At 48.5% G+C, this 2,021-nt stretch overlaps 1 protein-coding gene across 1 annotated transcript; it reads left to right on the top strand.

Moving 5' to 3' along the window:
- Positions 1–1,296, top strand: LOC116674391 (stonin-1-like). The gene is given in 5 exon segments (XM_032506881.1): positions 1–40; positions 107–505; positions 508–818; positions 821–1,121; positions 1,124–1,296. Coding segments are annotated over 5 exon segments (1,209 nt in total). The 3' UTR covers positions 1,282–1,296.
- Positions 1,297–2,021: the final 725 nt, after the last annotated feature.

Here is a 2,021-nt window from a genome sequence, read left to right as displayed (position 1 = left end):
ATGTTTGCCAGAAACTGGATGGCCTACGAGCAGAAACAAAGCACGAAATGGAGACAGAAAAAGATAAAAGGAGGCGGCTAAGTTGCAAAAGTGAGGTGTAAGTGAGGGTTCATCTCCGTTCGTTCCTCGGGTCTGTTTCGTAGCCAGAAAAGAGACGGCTGGTCTGTCATGCTCAGGATTCCTGAAAAAAAGAACCGCATGTCTCGAGAATGGGGGCCGATCTACCTCCGCTTGTTGCCTGGAGGTGTGCTACAGATGTACTACGAGAAAGGGCTGGAGAAGCCTTACAAGGAGTTCCAGCTTCTCCCTCAGTGCAGGCTCTCGGATCTTAAACTGGAAAACTACGGCGAGCCGCGCAACGTCCTTTCTGTGAAGGTGGAACATTTCTCGTACACAGAAAAGAAACGCTACCATCCCAAGCTGGAAGTTAGTCATGAGGCGGAGGCAGAGGAGCTGCTCAAGTTCGGCTCCACAGTGCACGACGACATGGAGGACCTGGTGGTCTCCATGAAGAGGAAATCTTCAAATTGTGTATACACCACCAGCAGAGGCGACACTACGAGGAGCAGGAGCTGTCCTTGCAGATCACTGATCACATCTGGGTTCGACTGGATAAGTTTGGAGAAGTCATGGAGCGGACAGCCTTCACCCAGATTCACTGCCTGGCTTTCCTGAACAGACTAGGGGATTGTTTTCTCGCCCTTAACGATCTGGGACTGCTGCGCTTTGACTCCAGCTACGGGTCTGAGGAGGACGGTGAACTCTGGATGGAGATCGCAGACTGCCATTTCCACAAATGTGTGAATGAGACCGAGTTTCAGAGGTCGTCCGGCTGATAAAGTTCTCACCTCCTGAGGCCTGCAGGGTGGAGTTGATGCGGTATAAGACGGAGATGTTGGGTTGCACGGAAATTCCTTTTTCCATCAAAGCTGTCGTCACAGTTCAAGGTGCCTATGTGGAGCTCCAGGCCTTTCTAAACATGTCACCCACCTTCCTTTCCACAGTGGGGGGGTCTGACATGAACCCACTGTGTGAGAATGTAGTGATCCGTGTGCCAGTTCCAGGCGACTGGGTCAAAGTGACACAGACAGTGGCCTTGCTGCGACAGAGATCACTGAAGGCCGTATGAACAGAAAAGCTTGCCTGGGCGCTGTCAGCACTTCAGATTCACAGCCTGTCATGCAGGTGACGATCGGCACCGTCAAGTACGAGAATGTATATTCAGCCGTCGTGTGGAGGATCGACCGACTGCCTGCCAAGAATACGGTAACGCATTTCTGAGAGATTAAAATGTAGCCTTGCACTCCAGCCTCGCATATCATTTTCTCATTAGCTCCTTGGCCTTGTTCTTGTGCATGTTTTCAGTAAGTTTGCCGCTCAGTGGCTTGACACTCTAAGTGCCTTTTGGTTTTTCCTTTTGCAGCAGTGGATCATCCCCATTCATTTTCCTGCAAGCTAGAGCTGGGATCTGATCAGGAGATCCCAAGTAACTGGTACCCTTTTGTCACGATGGAATGTGAAATTATGGGCGCCGTTGTGTCACAGACCCGAGTGAAGTCACTGGGGACCGCGAACGACATCCAGCCGCAGAAACACGTGACCAGTTGGACACGCTATCATTGTCAGGTAAGATGTGTCAGCAGTGTGATAATATCTTACTCAATGCAGGCAGAAGCCGTAATGTAGATGGAGAGAAAACATCTTTATTTATTGGTTTTGTGTTCTTTAGGTGGGGTGGAGAAGAAATGGATTCAAACAGAGTCACAGAAGCAATCTGGCTGTATGACACAGTGATTATCAAAGAAGCTCCGGAGAGGATGTTTCCAGGATATTTTGCCAAATCTTCTTAATGGTGGAAAAGGATGGCAAAAAAAGAACAACAAAAAGGGTGATGAGGGACTTTCTGCTTATATCTGGTATCAAATTCATCTAATTACACATAGCCTGGTAGTATTCTCATGGAAGTTAACCGACTTTGTATCCTTTAAATGAGACTGAATTAGTCTAGACCTAATAAACAA

Source organism: Etheostoma spectabile, unplaced genomic scaffold (genome assembly GCF_008692095.1).
Source record: "Etheostoma spectabile isolate EspeVRDwgs_2016 unplaced genomic scaffold, UIUC_Espe_1.0 scaffold00000105, whole genome shotgun sequence".
NCBI lineage: Eukaryota > Metazoa > Chordata > Actinopteri > Perciformes > Percidae > Etheostoma > Etheostoma spectabile.
This window is presented reverse-complemented; position numbering and strand designations above follow the sequence as displayed.